This window comes from Poeciliopsis prolifica, unplaced genomic scaffold (genome assembly GCF_027474105.1).
Source record: "Poeciliopsis prolifica strain line A6 unplaced genomic scaffold, Auburn_PproV2 SCAFFOLD188, whole genome shotgun sequence".
Lineage (NCBI taxonomy): Eukaryota > Metazoa > Chordata > Actinopteri > Cyprinodontiformes > Poeciliidae > Poeciliopsis > Poeciliopsis prolifica.
The window spans coordinates 1-14,372 of NW_026562563.1; the positions used below are offsets into that span (position 1 = coordinate 1).

Genomic DNA, 14,372 nt, shown 5'->3' on the forward strand with positions numbered 1-14,372 from the left:
CCTCTCAAGATTCAGCAGATCAATGAGTCTGATGAACAGGACAGATGATCAGGGCAGATGAGTTTTTACCTCCATCACTAAGACCAGGACTGAAGAACGGGTAGAGTTTCTCCTTGAAGCAGCAGCCAGTAAAGGAGTAAATCACATCTACAGCATCTACATCATAGAAGGAGACCAGACCCTCCTCATAATCCACAAACACCCCCACCTTCTCTGGACCAGGATGGAGATGCAGACGGACTGAAGGTCCAGCACCAACTTTGTACTCATATCCATTTCTCAACCAGAAAGTCCAGAAACCTTTCTGAGGACTGAGGTTGATGGTTCCCTTCCTGTCAACAGATTCTCTAACCACTCCTAAAGCCCAGTTAGTCTTTCCTTTAACCTGAACCTCAAAGTAAAATCTGCCTGAGGAGAAACTCTGCTGTCCTAAAACAGAAACACAGTGAGAAAACCTCTGTGGATTGTCTGGAAGATTCTTCTTCACATCTCCATGTTTGCCTGTTTTCCATCACCAGACAGGATGAGGTTAGGATGAGCCGCATCGGGATCCAGAGTCACATCCACTGCAAACTGCTGGACCTCTTCAGCTCTTCTGCTAGCAACTTGCTAATCTTCTGCCTGAAGTCTTCCTCAACCAGAGCCACAGCTCTCACCACAGTGCCCTCATATGATGGTGGATGAACTCTGACCTCTACACAGTGCTTGACAGGTGGAGGATCTGTCAGATAGGAGAAGCTCTGCAGGAGGTGGAGGTGATCTTCATCCTGTGAGAGCTGCTTCAGCTCAGAGCTCCTCTTCTCCAGCTCAGAGATCTCCTGTTCCAGGTCTGTGATGAAGCCTTCAGCCTCTTTCTCTGTAGTTTCCTGTTTGCCTTGGATCTCCTTGAGGAGCTCCTTCAGGCGTCTCTCAGCAGACTCCATCAGAGCCGTGAAGACCTGAACAGCTTCTGCTTTCTCTCTGTCTGCAGCATCTCTACTGATCTTCAGCAACTCTCTGATCTCCTGGATCTTCAGTCGTCTCTCTGGATCGTCTCCTGAACTTCAGCCTCCGTCTTCCTCAGCTTTGCCTTCTTTCCTTCAGATTCTTCTCCCAGAGGAACCAGCTGGTGGTTCTGGTGGTCTGAAACAGAGCAGAGTGAGCAGACGCATGTCTGGTCGGTCCTGCAGAACAGCTCCAGAGGTTTATCGTGCTGCAGACACATCCTGTCCTCCAGGTTCTCCATGGGCTCCATCAGCTGGTGTTTCTGGAGACGTGGAGCGGCCAGGTGAGGCTCCAGGTGAGTCTGGCAGTAGGAGGTCAGACACACCATGCAGGACTTCAGGGCCTTCAGTTTGGGTCCAGTGCAGACGTCACAGGGAACTTCTCCTGGTTTAGCAGCTTGTTGCTCCGAGCTGCTGCTGCTGGCTCCCTGCTGAGCTTCATGTCTGAACTGATCAACCATCTCTTTGATGAAGGTGTTGACTCTCAGCTGAGGTCTGCAGGTGAAACCTTCATTACACAGAGGACATTTGTAGGGGCCGTCTCCGTCCCAGTGCTGGGTGATGCAGGTCTTGCAGAAGTTGTGTCCGCATGGTGTGCTGACTGGATCAGTGAACACATCCAGACAGATGGAGCAGAGAAACTGATCCTCAGACCGCGGGCTGCTGCCAGAAGACATGTCTGAACCTGAGGACAGGAGACACAGATCAGTGATTAGCAGATGATCTGATCGGGAGGTCTGAGATGTTCTGATCAGGTTCCATGAAGGGGGTTCAGTCAGCAGACCGAAGCAGAAGAACATCTGCTCTCCTGACAGCAGACGGCATCAGGAGTAACAGGAAGTAAAGTTCCTCAGAGCAGGCAGCAGATTCCTCTGATCTGTGCAAACAGCATTTCCTATAAAATATAAACCTGAATGAGTCTTGAATAAAACTGACCTTTGACTTTTCTTTAGGACTATATTTTATTTTAGTTTGAATTAAATAATAAACCAATTTTTTGAGACATTTTCATTTTGTTTTCATGTTTCATGAAAGATAAGTAATTAAAGTGAAATGAAAGTGTTGAACAGTCGCGATGGGAGGAAATCGCCCAGGTTTGGAAAAGTCTTGGAGAAACATTTGTGTTTAAACCAAAAGAAACAAAGAATGAAATAAATCTGCCATTCATCTAAAAATTAAGGATGAATCTTTAGGTTGGTATTATTAGAACAACAGTTCAGTCCAAAGTGCCACAGCAGAACAGAACAGGCGTTCTATTTATCTGTGCTACCCGTCAGTCCATCCTACCTTATGCATTGACACGACGTCACAATCTGCTGAGTCAGCAGTCACAATCTGCTGAGTCAGCAGTCACAATCTGCTGAGTCAGCAGTCACAATCTGCTGAGTCAGCAGTCACAATCTGCTGAGTCAGCAGTCACAATCTGCTGAGTCAGCAGATTTCTTCTCAATCCGTCCTGCCTGTGGAAGTTTAGTTTCAGGTGTTTTATTTCATCACAGATGACAATAATCTTTATTTCATTGATTTTCTTTCATGAAGCAGCTGGATTACTAGCAGCTTGTCAATGGAATGATGGTTTAGTTTGCTCTGCACTGTCCTTACTGTAAACAAGTTATTATTTGGTGGTTAATCAGGACTAAATATGTTTTGGTTTTTTGTCCCTATACGTTAAAATATGTTAGTTTAATTCCACTCTTGTCGACTAAACTTGCTAAATAGATGTTAGCGATACGATGTGAAGCTGTAATATCAGTGCATATGAATCATATCCCATCATTTCAGTGACACGTTGTGGCTGATGCTGATAATATATAAAGTATTAATGCACAAAAACCGTTCCAGTGATCTGGATTAGTGTTTAATTCCAATAAAAGCTGTTTCCATCTGATCCGGTTTTATTCTAACAAACGCCTCTGTGTCTCAGATATTAACAGCTAGATATTGTAGGAAAGGATCAGCTGCATCTGCAGCTTTTCATTTCAAACTTTGGTAGGATATTCAGATGAAGGAAGTGATCTGCTTCTGGTTTCATCATCACATCAATTGTTCAATGCTAAGCTAACCAGAACTGCTAAGCTTCCAGTCACTAAATGATCCAATTATTGAACATTAACAAGCCGCTGCAGTTTGTTTGTAAACATGGCGGTAGCAGCTTTAGACGGGTAGCACGGACAGACAGAGCCAGCTGTCGATCCGTGCTGCGGTAGGGAAATCTGACGGGGTAGCTCAGATCGTCAGGACACCGGCTTCATTAGAGCTGCTGAAAAGAGCCGCTAGCGGCTAGCTGCTAACGGTTAGCAGCTAGCGGCTAGCTGCTAACCGCTAGCTGCTAGCTGCTAACTGTTAGCTGCTAACTGTTAGCCGCTAGCTGTGGTTCTGCAGCACAAACAACAAACCTTCCAGTAAGTAAATACTTAAAGCAAGTATTTATAAAACATTTAATTTACTTTAATTGCTCAACAGGAAAAAATAAGAAAACTCAGACTTCAGTTTATTTTATTACTTAGGCTGATTATGATGAACTTCCTTGTTATGCCTTAAATCACAACTACCATAACTGGTTCCATTATTTTTATAGACAGCATTGTTTTTCTCAAAGGTATCATTGAAACCGGAGGCAGTTTGTCATAAAGACATGTTTTATTTAGAGCCTTAGGTTTTGTAAAGGTGGACCAGAGATTAGATCTGTGACTCTGAATCAAACTCATATCTAAACATTTCAGTTTTAGTTTAAATGAGTCTCAGCAGTTTAATCACTGAGTAAACATGTTTACTGTGCATCAACACTCACTAGTCATTTTTATCCTGCAGCTTGAACAGATACAGTCCACTGTAACTTGGCCTTAAATGTCCCCGTTCATTGTCCCCCGCACTAACGAGATGGGAATGAGTCTGCTTTGCTTGTGTTTCACTCCACCTCTAACTGCTGCTGATTTTCTCTTTGTTTCCTCCTTCAGACTCAGACCGACGGTAGCTTCATCTGACACCAGACCAGTTACTGATGGCCAGTTGCAAAGCAGCTTTGCATCATCCACCAGATCCTGACTCTATTTTCAGATCAGATTTATATGATATAGAGTTAAATACCAAGAAGATGGTTATAGTGGGGAATTTTAAGTCTATTCTGACAGTGAGGGTGACAACATCAGTGTTATCTTAGACTCAGTTGATTGTATTCAAAGAATCCACAGACTTGTCCTGATGACATTCAGTCTGTAGAAATAATCACTGCATTAAAAACCCTTTTGCTGTCGAACCGTTTCAGCAGTGAACTCGTTTCCACCAAGAGATGAACGTAAAAATCTGATCATTTCTTCTGTGTCTCTCCAGGAGAGCAAAGAAATGCTGATGTGTTCGTCTTCCACTGGACCTGGAGTTGCACCAATAAACACATTCACATGCAACCTAGGGTTAAATGCCTTGCCCTAAGGCACATTGGCATGTGACAGTAGCAGTGGTTCTGTAATCAGCCGTCTGTGATCTGTCCACCTTCTTGAAGGAGACGAGACACAGGAGCTGTCCTAAAGTTAAACTGAGAGAGGACAGCAGATCAACAATGATCCACTGCAGCAGGAGGAAGAAATGATGTCATTGGAGGAGCTGAAGGTCAGGGGCGGGCCACTTCAACTCAACCAATCAGAGAGTTTCTGCTTCCTCAGCAGCTCCGTCTCTGATCTTTGTTGCTTCATGTCTCTGTTGTCTTTGTCTTCAGTCCAACGACTCAACAACCAGTGGGAGTGAGGCCCTCTAGTGGCTGCTGTGCAGTACTGCAGGTTTTAGTGTGTTAACAGGGAGTGAGGCCCTCTAGTGGCTGCTGTGCAGTACTGCAGGTTTTAGTGGATTAACAGGGAGTGAGGCCCTCTAGTGGCTGCTGTGCAGTACTGCAGGTTTTAGTGTGTTAACAGGGAGTGAGGCCCTCTAGTGGCTGCTGTGCAGTACTGCAGGTTTTAGTGTGTTAACAGGGAGTGAGGCCCTCTAGTGGCTGCTGTGCAGTACTGCAGGTTTTTGTTCAGGGTTCTGGTGTTTCCTGTCACTGTGGGCTGCAGAGCGCAGTAGTACACAGCAGAGTCTGTCACTGCAGCAGAGGAGATCAGCAGATCCACTCGGTTTCTCTCCTTGTTTAGTCCTGCAGTCAGTTGAGGGTTCGGAGGTTGTGCTTCCACCACAGTTGGATCTTTAGTATCAGTGATCAGGAGAAGGAAGCGAGGAGCTGATCCAGGATCTTGTCGATACCACTGAAGGTTTTCGGCTTTAACTGAATAGTTACAGGACAGAGTGACTCTGCCTCCCTCTGATGAAAACACTTCAGATCTGACGGCAGTAATATCAGCTTCCAAGCTTTCACCTGCGGATCAAACAGCATGTTCAGAAAGGAAACCAACCTGGATCTGCAATGATCTAGGTCAGTTTGCTCAGAAACAAACTGACCTAAAAGAGCCCAGAAGAAGCAGATCAGAGCCAGGTTTTCCATGTTGGTCCTGATGTTCACAGCTGGAGTCCAGCAGCTCTGCAGTCTGTAGGAGACTCTGCTGCTGCACTCAGTGGGACAGAGATCTGCTTCCTGCCAGCTCCGCCCAGAGTGGGTGGAGCTCCGCCCATCATCTCACCAACTGCAAGAGAACTGGACCGATCCACAACCCTGTGGGACTCCATAAGTAGCCCTGGAGTGTGAAGAAGAAAACAAACTGATATCTGTGGGCCAGATTTAAACCAGTTCTGCTCCAGTTTATTCCACTCCAGCCTACAACATGGTTCCCAACTTTCAGTTTTTAGATATAAAAACTGAAAGTCCATTTTAACCGTATGGACCCTAACCCAGGTCCCACCATTTGCTTCATGAAGTGGTCTAGTTAAAGGCCAGCAGACATGCTGATGGTGTTCCAATGAGAGCAGCTCAATCTCAGCTTTCTGATCTGCATGATGAGTGAAACATGCTGGGAGCCAGGCCGGGGCGTCTTCTGTTTCAGTATTAGAAAATAAGCTGAACTAATGAGCTGAAGTTCTGGTTCGGTGTTGTTAACGGTCCAGATCAGAGGAAGCATGGAGGAGAATCAGTGGCTACAGTTTCAGTTCCTGTCAGGTTCTCAGGATGTTTCTCTGGTTCTGTTCAGATCCAATCCGGCCTCCAGCTCAGAGCCTGCAGTCTGAAATCAGCCCAGCCTCTACGGGAGCTCAGCGGGCTCATGTCTGCACAATGAGAGGAAGGGGAAGAGGGGCTGGGGGGAAGCTCAGGAACAAACAGGAAGCAGAGATAATGGGACACAGGTGGCAGGAATTAGACTGCGCCAGAGGGGGAGGGTAGCGGAATCATCACTGATCTGCATGGGAACTAGTTATCCTCCTGGAGGATCTGCTGCTGCTGCTTTCACTCACATGAACTTTATCCTTCCAGTCAGGCTCTTCAGGCAGCAATCAGCGGCTGAGATAACCTCGTTTTTTATTCTTTATTGCTGTGAGGTCAGCAGAGAAGCTTTTTTGTTTAGAAAAAGCTCCGAACCCGTTTATTTCGGTCCAAACTGCGTTTCTTTGTCGTCTCTAAAATACCGTTGACCCGTTTCTCCTCGTCCAAGATGGCGGCGGCGCTGACGCATCCCTCCGGAAGCTCTCGCCCTGGGTCCGGCGGAAGTTGAGCCGCTGCTAACAGTTAGCTTCCTTTGTGCGGCCCGAGAGGCAGAGACGGTGGTTCTGTTGGACCGGAGCGGAAAGTCCGAGCCGCGGCAGCAGCGATGTGTTCCGTCCAGCCTCTGAGAGCCTTCATCCGGGACCGGCTGGCCGCCGCGGCCGAGGAGATCTTCTCCGAGGTGGAGCGAACCGTCGGCCGCTTCCAGGAGGAGCTGGACGCGCAGCGGAGGCTGCTGGCGCTGTGCCTGAAGCCGCAGGTCCGGCTGACCAGGATCGGTAGGTTCTGCTGGGTCTCTGGGTCCGACCGGACCGGGGAGGGGGTTCTCCACCAGGAACGGTACTACTGGTTCTGGTTCGGTTCAGTAGGAACCGCAGTTTGGACCGGGTCCACATGATTAGTAACTGTAATAATAATGTTGCTCAGTTTCATCAGTAATTTCTAAAGTTTTCTGGCAGATGTTCGGAAAAACTCCCAGAACCTGGACCAGAACCAGAACCAGAGCCTGGACCAGAACCAGAACAAAAACCTGGACCAGAACCAGAACCTGGACCAGAACCAGAACCTGGACCAGAACCAGAACCTGGACCAGAACCTGCTGCTTATTGAAAATTTGAAAACATAAATAAATCCTATTTGTGCAGCAGACAGGAAGTCACTGCGGTTTATTGACCCTCCACAATAAGTGGCTTCAGACAGTAACAGCCATCAGAATCATCATGATGACATCATCTCGTCATGATGACATCATCTGGTCATGATGACATCATCTGGTCATGATGACATCATCTGGTCATGATGACATAATCTCGTCATGATGACATCATCTCGTCATGATGACATCATCTGGTCATGATGACATAATCTCGTCATGATGACATCATCTCGTCATTATGACATCATCTGGTCATGATGACATCATCTGGTCATGATGACATCCCATGTCTGTGCTGGAACATGGTCGCTATGGCAACGCATGAAAGCACCTGGAGCTGTTGTATCCCATGTACTTGGGGTCAAAGGTTACAGATGTTGCTATGACATCTGGAGATCAAGGCTTGTTGGTCAGAGCTGATCAGTTCAGGTCCTGGAGCCCGGATGTTCTGGTTCTGGTCGGGTTCTGGTGAAATCGGCTCAGCATGATGCCGGGTCGGAGAACAGTTCTGGTTCTGTAACGAGTCTTTGGTACCAGGATGGTGATGATTTTCCTTCTTGTCTCATCAGAACATCTTCAGCACCACGTTTGTAAGGAGGAGGTTCTAATGGGCTACGAGAGTACCTGCAGTCTGGACCGGGCCGAACCAGAACCTCTATGCATCAAAGAGGAGCAAATGGAACCGAACCACATTCAGATCAGACCCGACCCAGAAGAACCAGAACCTGCACAGCTCACAGAGACTCTGCCGGAACCAGGAGCAAATGCAGGAGAAGCTGCGGAGGAACCAGAACCTTTCCTGAACTTGGACGGTCAGGAGGTTCTGTCAGAACCAGACCGGCCGCAGATCATAGACGACCTGGGCGAGTTAGAATACCTGGACTTTGACGAGTACCTGGACGACCCGGAGAGTCCGCAGATCACAGATGACCTGGAAGAACCAGAACTTCTAGAACCAGAACACGGCCTGGAAGAACCAGAACCGCAGAACAGAACCAGGAAAGTGGAATTCTGGACTCGACACGATGATGAGGGCCTGCTGCTGAGGAAGGAGTTTGATACCTTCGTGCCTCGACAGAGAAAATCCAAAACCGAAGAACCGGTACCAGGTTCTGACAACCGAGCAGGTAGGCTTCCAACTGGATCAGTTAAACCAGTTTGAGACTCCTGTGGGGCGACCCCAACTGGACCAGTTGGGGTCGCCCCACAGGAGTCTCAAACTGCAGTCCTGCAGGTTTTAGACGAGTCACAGGAACGAAACGGCTTCATGACCTCCTGCTGTGGATCAGATCTCCAGATCCTGAATGACATCATTATTCTATTCAGGTGCAGCAGAGGCTCAGCTAAAGGCTGCAGGACTGACTGGGCCCCTCAGGACTGACTGGGCCCCCCAGGACTGACTGGGCCCCCCAGGACTGACTGGGCCCCTCAGGACTGACTGGGCCCCCCAGGACTGACTGGGCCCCCCAGGACTGACTGGGCCCCCCAGGACTGGAGTTTGACTCCCCTGTTTCAGACCTTTGCTAGTGGAGAGAAGCTCAGTGGATGATCGGCTCCACATGGAGGCATCGATCGATCACTGAGATGAAGGAAATCTGTGCTGATTACTTTTAAAATGCTTCTTGAATTTATTTTTCAATCCAGTTTGTTTCACTTTCTTCATGTAGCACTGATTGACAGCAAAGGTCACTGAGGCTCTGGATCCTGTTGGGTCCAAGTTAGCATTAGAGCTACGTTAGCTCTAATGCTAACTCGTCTATAACAGGCTTTTAAACTGCAGCTACTCATCTGTGGGATTAATGAGTGAAGCTGAATGAAAATGTTCTGGATGTTTAATTGGTGCGGCTAACGTTTCAGTTAGCAATGCTCACCGCTAATTTCTGTGACCTGTTTCTCCAGAAATCCAACAGAACTACATGTATGGGGAGGAGGTTCTGGCTGAGCAGGAGCAGAACTTCAGTCTGGACCTGAAAGTACCGGACCGTCCTCAGATCAAACAGGAACAGGAAGACGTTGGTCCAGTCAGGCCGGACAGAGAGCGGACGCCGACATCTTCGTGGTGACGGTGAACTACGACGAGGGTGAGCACAGCGAACCAGAACCCAGCAGCTCCCAGCAGTCCGAAGACTCCGACGAACCCAAACCGTTCGTCTGCAAGACGTGTGGCAAGAGGTTCTCCAACATGTTGCTGCTCCACGACCATCGGGACACCCACCAGAAGGAGAAACCCTACTCCTGCCAGCTGTGCACGGCGGTTCGCCCGGCGGACTCCGCCTTCCGCCACATGATCACCCACACGGGGGAGAAACCCTTCCCCTGTCAGATCTGTGGGGAGAAGTTTGGCCTCAACAGCCACCTGCTGCGCCACCTGAGGAGGCACACGGGCGAGAAGCCCTTCTCCTGCCACATCTGCCACAAGCGCTTCAGCCAGAGCAACACCCTGACCTGCCACGTCAGGACCCACACGGGCGAGAAGCCGTACCCCTGCAGGGTGTGTGGAAAGGGCTTCGTCAGGCGCAGCGCCATGAACATCCACATGAGGATGCACACCGGAGAGAAACCCTTCACCTGCAAGGTGTGTGACAAAACCTTCAGTCGGGGGACGGGGCTGAGCTACCACATGAGGACCCACACCGGAGAGAAGCCGTACTCCTGCAAGCTGTGCGGCAGAACGTTCCGGCAGTCCAGCCACCTCATGTGTCACATGAAGAACTTTCACCTGGACTGGACCCGAGAGAAGAGGTCTAGGTCTCCGATAGAGGAGGACATCTAGATCTACCATAGAGTCCAGGTCCAGACCCGACAACAATATCAAGTTTATCCTTTGCAAAATGAGTCGCATTGAATCTGGTTCTGATGACCCGGTTCTGATGAACCCGGTTCTGAGACCAAATGGACTTGCAGGGGTTTCTGGGGCCCAGGTGAACCAGAACTCATTTCACATCATCTAGCCCAACGACGGCGCTGTTAGCAACAATGTTAGCATAGCGACATGCGCTACCTTCACCACAGAAAGGGATAAATACGGCAAACCTGTTTATCATATAATTATGTTCTTAAACCATCATTACTGAGTTGTTCATGTTCTCCGGATCAACATGTCAGAACCTCCAGTCTTCCGGTTCCTCCAAGTCCAGATGTTCAAACTGCAGCGGAGGATCAACGATCACCAACCGCCTGTCCTGCATCTGAGCAGAACTGTTTTGGTTCTGGTTCAGTTGGACCCGAATGACCAGAGTGGTGAGCTTGTAGGCTTCTAGCTGCAGAGCTCTAAGTTCATCATTCAACTCGGAGACGGAAAAATGATTCAGATATTTACAAAGTTTGAGGCTCAGCAGGAAGTTCTTCTACTTCTGAAGAGGTTTGAAGAACTGAGCCGTGGTTCCGGTACCAGATGGTGGAGAACCTCCAATGTTGGTTTAAATGTATGTAAATAATGACCAGCCCTGAATGGACCCCAGAACCAGAACCGGCGCACCTTCAGGTCAGGGGAACCAGACGTCCGATTCTATCGGCTCCCTTGGAACCGATGCTTAAATCTGCCGGAACCGCCTGAAGTGGTTCTGCTCTGCTGACACTAATTTGACCAGAACCAGGTTCTGCTTCTGACCCGTTTACTTTGACATCTGGGTTCCTGTCTCTGAGGCCAATGGACTGAACCAGAACACCAGAACCAGGCAACAGGAGGCAACCTGGGCTTAAGTGCCTTGCTCAGGGCGCATCGACAGGAGGAAGCTGGAACCAAACCGACCCGGACCCGTAGCACTATGCTAACACCGAGGACGCTCATCGGTGTGAAGCCCCGCCCCTTCCTGCCTGGACTCCCACAGAACCGAGCAGCACCGGCTGACGGGTCGGTTCCCGCAGCAGAACCTCTACAGCAACAAAGTGTAGAAGACGGCGAGGAGATGAACCGGATCTCTGGACTCACAAAGCCATGAACGGCCCAACCCGGCTGGGAACCAGAACCTGACGTCCAGGTACAGAGAACAGAACCTTAGAAAACCCATCCCAGAACGTGACGCGGTGGCAGGCCAGCTGAACAGAACCAGAAGGTTCTGGAAGCAACAGACTGAAGCGCAGCAGAGTTCTGCTGACACTAAAATATTTATTTATGCCATAAACATCATGGTGGATGAATTCTACTAAATGACTTTCATGATACCGGGTCGGAACCGGGCCGGAGCCGGGTCGGAACCGGTTTCAGTGTAATAATATCAGTTCTAGTTCAGTGTTTTCTATGTGATCAAGAGATGCATTGGAGCTTCAGCTCATCAGGACTTTGGACCCAGCAGAACCGATCCTGATGCGGCAGAACGGATCAGAACCGATCCGTCCTGATGCGGCAGAACGGATCAGAACCGATCCGTCCTGATGCGGCAGAACGGATCAGAACCGATCCTGATGCGGCAGAACCGATCGGAGGATCAGAACCGATCCTGATGCGGCAGAACGGATCAGAACCGATCCTGATGCGGCAGAACGGATCGGAACCGATCGGAACCGATCCGGTTCTGCCGCTCCTCAGACAGCAATGGCTGCCCACAGGCTGCCTTGGTCTCCATGGTAACCAGCTTGTTACCATGGAGAAATGCTCCAGTAGAAGCTGCAGGTTCGGTTCTGGTTCTGGACCCGTTTCAGTGGAAACTGGGTTTCTGGAACCCAAGCTGGAGCAGCTCCTCCAGAGACACTCATTCAAATATTACAAACTTTATTCCATCCAGTTTCTTTAGAGGACTCTGAATGTTTTCCATCATGTGCCTGTTCTAATATTTAGCATCTATGTTTCTATTCATGTGAGCTCTGGTATGTGTTCTAGATGTTCTGGTTCTGTGCTGCAGAACATCACTAGAAATAAAGTTTGTGGAGAAGTTGGACACTAATTGGTTGGTCTTCCTTTTTTTCACTATCATCCAATCATCAGCCTGTGCTGTTGTGATGTCATCAGTTGCTGGATAAAACCTGGATCCTTATGGCAACAAAATCTGCTTCACATAACTTACATTCCAGATATCTGAAACTAGCTTGTGACAACTCTGGAATGTAATTACAGATAACAACTGATTTTATGCTAAGACCACCTGCCATAGATGGTTTTAACATAAAACAGCCCATGACAGTTAGGAGGTTCGAAAGGTTCTGGTCGGGTCCAGAACAGGAATCTGGTTCTGGTTTTGGCCAATTGGTTCTGAGCCCATGTCACACTTGGCGACCTCCTGCTGGCAGATCGACAGAGCCATGGTTCCACAAGGACCGGGTTCTTTTGGACTGAACCGGTCCTCAACATGCTGCCAGTTCATGATTTTAAGGAAAGGCCGGGCTCTATGGTTCTGGAGGAACCCAAACATCTGATCCAGAACAGAAACCGGGGAGCCTGAAGGTCAGACCAGTTTGGACCAGTGGAGGATGGGAGACGAGACATTGTCTCCTAGCAGCAGCTGAGTGGGACGAGTTGTCCTTCTCTAACAGCAGAGATGCCATCCATCGCCAATGTGGTCACCTGGACGGGTCACCAGAGATTATCTCCAGTAATTAGTTATAGAAAAAGTGGAGACTGATGGAGAAGGAAAAAATGATGTCATTAGAGGAGCTGAAGGTCAGTGGGCGGGGCCACTTCAACTCAACCAATCAGAGAGTTTGTGCTTCCTCAGCAGCTCCGTCTCTGATCTTTGCTGCTTCATGTCTCTGTTGTCTTTGTCTTCAGTCCAACGACTCAACAACCAGTGGGAGAGGCCCTCTAGTGGCTGCTGTGCAGTACTGCAGGTTTTAGTGGATTAACAGGGAGTGAGGCCCTCTAGTGGCTGCTGTGCAGTACTGCAGGTTTTTGTTCAGGGTTCTGGTGTTTCCTGTCACTGTGGGCGTCACAGCGCAGTAGTACACAGCAGAGTCTGTCACTGCAGCAGAGGAGATCGTCATGGACATTTCTTCTTTGCTTCCTATAAATGTCATCCTGTCCAGATGTTCTGCTTCACCTGAAGGTGAGTGAGACTTCAGGAACTCTGGATGTTTTCCTGGATTTTGTCGATACCAGAATAATAAGTAGCTGAACCTTTGGAGTAACTGCAGGTCAGAGTAACAGAGCTGCCCTCTGAACTGAACTCCTCAGTCTTTGCTGCAGTGAGTTGTTGGCAGTTTACACCTGAAGGAAGAAAGAACTGATGTAAGTGAAGAACAACAAGGATGAGATTATTCTCTGAAAGACTCCAACCAACCTGATCCAGTGATCAGAACCAGCAGAGTGAATCCAGATGTGAGCAGAGACAGCATGTTGAGCAGAGTTGATGTTGGAGAGTTGAGCTGAAGGAGGAAGTTTGAGTCTCTTTAGAGTTCAGGAACAGACCAGCTCTCTCCTCCTCCTCATCTTCCTCCTCCTCCTCTTCTTCATCCTCCTCTTCCTCCTCCTCATCTTCCTCCTCCTCCTCCTCTTCATCCTCCTCCTCATCTTCCTCCTCCTCCTCTTCTTCCTCCTCCTCTCTTCCTCCTCCTCCTCATCACTGACTCAACTTCCTGTTTACTAACAGACATTTAAAATCTGACAGAAGTTTTATCTTGTCATCTGATCATAAGCTAGAAAATAGTTGGTTTCTGGGTTTGCTTCAATATTTAGTAATAAATCTGGTTTCAATTGGACTAAATTCCTCAGTACCATCTGCATGAGTTCTGCTAAGGTAGCATAGCATGCTAGCTCTGTCCTGTTGATCCAATATGGCCACTGCTGGACCGCGTTATCGATCACAGCAGGAGCAGGACGTGTTGCCGGTCCGTTCTGGTTCTGCAGTATTTTTCATGTGGTTCTGACACATCGAAGGAAACAGTACAAACGGACCAGCACCAGTTTCGGTTCTGAAGACGATGGCTGACCTCGTCACCATGGGCTTCAGGGTCTCGTTGATCTTCATCTTCCGTCTAGTCAGGTTCTGGTCCAAACGTCCAACAGAACCGCTGTCCAACATGTCCATCACTCCTCACTGCTTATAGCTAGCCTCAGTATCTCCTGTCGGTCAAGATGACCTCTGACCTTCGGTTCTCTAGTCTGATGTAGATCTGCTACTGAATGGGTCCTTGGTTCTCTTTTCCAGGGTCCAATCAGATCATTTCAAAGCAGACGTTAACC

General features: G+C 48.7%; 2 protein-coding genes, 1 pseudogene and 1 gene segment (V, D, J or C); 2 read left to right on the plus strand and 2 right to left on the minus strand.

Annotated features, from left to right (window-relative positions):
* Positions 1-19: 19 nt before the first annotated feature.
* On the minus strand, positions 20-1,660 carry LOC129356702 (E3 ubiquitin-protein ligase TRIM21-like; annotated as a pseudogene).
* A 2,514-nt stretch (positions 1,661-4,174) lies between these two features.
* Positions 4,175-9,498, plus strand: LOC129356713 (uncharacterized). The gene is made up of 4 exons (XM_055026276.1): positions 4,175-4,589; positions 6,554-6,881; positions 7,828-8,385; positions 9,158-9,498. Exons 2-4 carry the CDS (start codon positions 6,710-6,712, stop codon positions 9,319-9,321), a joined length of 894 nt encoding a protein of 297 aa, XP_054882251.1. The 5' UTR covers positions 4,175-4,589; positions 6,554-6,709; the 3' UTR covers positions 9,322-9,498.
* LOC129356720 (T cell receptor alpha variable 21-like) lies at positions 4,670-6,121 on the minus strand. The segment is given in 2 exon segments: positions 4,670-5,328; positions 5,412-6,121. Coding segments are annotated over 2 exon segments (441 nt in total).
* A 35-nt stretch (positions 9,499-9,533) lies between the features above and the next one.
* Positions 9,534-10,915, plus strand: LOC129356718 (zinc finger protein ZFP2-like). The gene has a single exon (XM_055026280.1). It carries the CDS (start codon positions 9,543-9,545, stop codon positions 10,029-10,031), a length of 489 nt encoding a protein of 162 aa, XP_054882255.1. The 5' UTR covers positions 9,534-9,542; the 3' UTR covers positions 10,032-10,915.
* Positions 10,916-14,372: the final 3,457 nt, after the last annotated feature.

Bases quoted from the DNA above. Each gene is read 5' to 3' on its own strand.
- LOC129356718 (XM_055026280.1), top strand. From the start codon at position 9,543: ATGATCACCCACACGGGGGAGAAACCCTTCCCCTGTCAGATCTGTGGG.
- LOC129356713 (XM_055026276.1), top strand. From the start codon at position 6,710: ATGTGTTCCGTCCAGCCTCTGAGAGCCTTCATCCGGGACCGGCTGGCC. The intron at 6,882-7,827 runs GTAGGTTCTGCT...TTGTCTCATCAG, and splicing joins GGTCCGGCTGACCAGGATCG to AACATCTTCAGCACCACGTT. The intron at 8,386-9,157 runs GTAGGCTTCCAA...CTGTTTCTCCAG, and splicing joins AGGTTCTGACAACCGAGCAG to AAATCCAACAGAACTACATG.